Source organism: Perkinsus marinus (assembly GCF_000006405.1).
Source record: "Perkinsus marinus ATCC 50983 genomic scaffold scf_1104296934540, whole genome shotgun sequence".
NCBI classification, from domain to species: Eukaryota; Perkinsozoa; order Perkinsida; family Perkinsidae; genus Perkinsus; species Perkinsus marinus.
The window spans coordinates 318-2470 of NW_003214739.1; the positions used below are offsets into that span (position 1 = coordinate 318).

The 2153-nt window shown below is 47.5% G+C and overlaps 2 protein-coding genes across 2 annotated transcripts; one reads left to right on the plus strand and one right to left on the minus strand.

Annotated features, from left to right (window-relative positions):
* Positions 1-393: 393 nt before the first annotated feature.
* Pmar_PMAR010622 (endonuclease iii, putative) lies at positions 394-1107 on the plus strand (the record flags this gene model as incomplete). Its single annotated transcript, XM_002784841.1, has 4 exons — positions 394-444; positions 492-588; positions 637-763; positions 804-1107. The coding sequence occupies 4 exons, from the start codon at positions 394-396 to the stop codon at positions 1105-1107; spliced, it is 579 nt and encodes a 192-aa protein (XP_002784887.1).
* A 556-nt stretch (positions 1108-1663) lies between these two features.
* Positions 1664-1912, minus strand: Pmar_PMAR010623 (hypothetical protein; the record flags this gene model as incomplete). The annotated part of the gene is made up of 1 exon (XM_002784842.1): positions 1664-1912. One exon carries the CDS (start codon positions 1910-1912, stop codon positions 1664-1666), a length of 249 nt encoding a protein of 82 aa, XP_002784888.1.
* Between the last annotated feature and the right edge of the window lie 241 nt (positions 1913-2153).

The window sequence follows — 2153 nt, forward strand, 5'->3', positions numbered from 1 at the left end:
AGGAGTTGGGATACGTAGGTCTCGACATCGAAAGAAGTATGAGCTATGATCACTAGGGGGAAAGCCCCAGCCTCAGCGACGACGAAATCACGACGGAACTACAGTGCCTAATTATCACGGTAATCAGAATGTAGACCCTTCAAAACGGCGTCTTGAAAACGTAAAAGACGTCTCTGACCTAACCAAGGGGAAATTTGCCGTGACGCCTCCGCTATACGAGTCATCTCGGTTCACATTCCAATATTCAACTATTGAGAGAGTGGATGGAGTGTGAGCCATCCCTTTGGATGCATAGAAATAACCTTCAATCCTAATGTGAGCCATCTTGTGGACGATTCGTGATTCACCGCTCTCGATCGTTGACTAAAAAGGTAGTGGTAGGTACCAGACATTATGGAAGACCTTCTCAGTTTACCTGGAGTTGGCCCTAAGATGGCTGTCTTGGTGAGGCATGCCTCATCCCTTCCCCCGTTGTTTATACATTACTGTAGGTGATGGAGATAGGCCATGGACATCGTGATGCTGGTATTTGTGTGGATACCCATGTCCATCGCATCGCTGCTATGCTGGGATGGACCAAGAATGCTAGTACTCCCTAGCGGTGCCTTCCTCCTTTGCCAAAGGCTTCCCTTTCAGAGACGCCCGAGGCGACCAGACAGCAATTGGAAGCACGGTTACCTCTGAAAGTGTGGCCAGATGTAAACCTGTTATTGGTTGGCCTAGGGCAGATGGTCCAACAGAGACCATTTGAACTGTTGAGACGGTAAGGTTTGTGTATCTGGCAATGTTATGACGCGGAATAGGTGCATTGATTGCATCCATCCTTTAGCAGCATTGAAGTTAGTTGGACGGATAGGGTGTAACTTGAAAGTGGTGGATAAACTTACTGGCGACACCATCGTGGATGTCGCTGAGGCGGCCCATTGTGGCCAGGACGTTATGGACTACCTCAAGACCCGGGGAGTTGAGGAGGGCCATCGTAGTCCGGCACGGATCACTCCCTCTAGAAGAAAACGTAAGGGAGATGCTGGTACAGCTGAGGAGGCGAGGAGAGGCTCAGCTAAATGTCGGGCTGGTCTCGACGGGTTTACATATAGTGGTCATTGATTGCTATTAGTACATTAATTATTCTTCGTTTGTAATAGACTATGGCGCTGTGTTATTCAGTTCATTGTCGTAATCATGTAGCTGTTATAGTGCATGCTTGACGCATGATGCTGGTCTCAACGGTTATCTGTAATGGCCTCTTGAGTGTCCAATGTGGCATCAGGACGGATGCTACCAGATTGACCCAGGTTAGTTGAGTGTGTTCAGCAGACTCTGTTAAGTCTGGAAATGTTCAGTATAAGGTTATGTGATCCGATGAGGATCATTTTCAGAAACGAATGATCACAAGAACTTCATATGATTCTCGTCCCAGATTTGAGTTTTGAAGCAAATCAGAGAGGGGAAATGCATGAACTTCGTGCCGTTAAGTATATGGGGCAACGCCGCGATGGTTAATGGGTTACTCGACACTGACGCGCAGCACGCGAAACCAGTGCAACTCGAGACCGTTAATTTTATTGTCTGATGCGCCCAATTCAACGCAATTACAACAAGTTTGGCAAATTCATTCAAGAGAATGGTGGTAGACAAGACGAAGACGAGTCAAACAGACAACTTAGCACTTAGTGATAGTGGTGTCAAGGAGGAAACCGATCTTGATATGAACGGAATCGGGACTGATGATGGTGGCATCAATTTTCTTGATGTGGAACTGTTGCATCAATTTGGCAAGCATAGGATCGTAGTTAGAGAACTCGATATCATCACCATCAACGGTGTAATCAGCGCCAGCAGACATACCCATCACATTGATGGTAGCGCGGCCATTAGAGGCAAAGTCAACAGTGAAACTCTGGCCCATCATGCTACCGCAGTAATGACCACCGAATGCAGGAGAAGCAGCAGTAGTAGTGGTCGCTTTAGTGGTCGTCGTAGTCGTAGTGGTCGCTCTAGTTGTGGTAGTAGTCGTAGTGGTGGCTTTAGGAGTGGTGGTAGTAGTCGTAGTGGTCGCTCTAGTTGTGGTATCAATAGTCGTAGTTGTCACTCTAGTTGTGGTAGCAGTAGTCGTAGTGATAGGACCGACGGTGTTAGTGGTGGTCTCCACA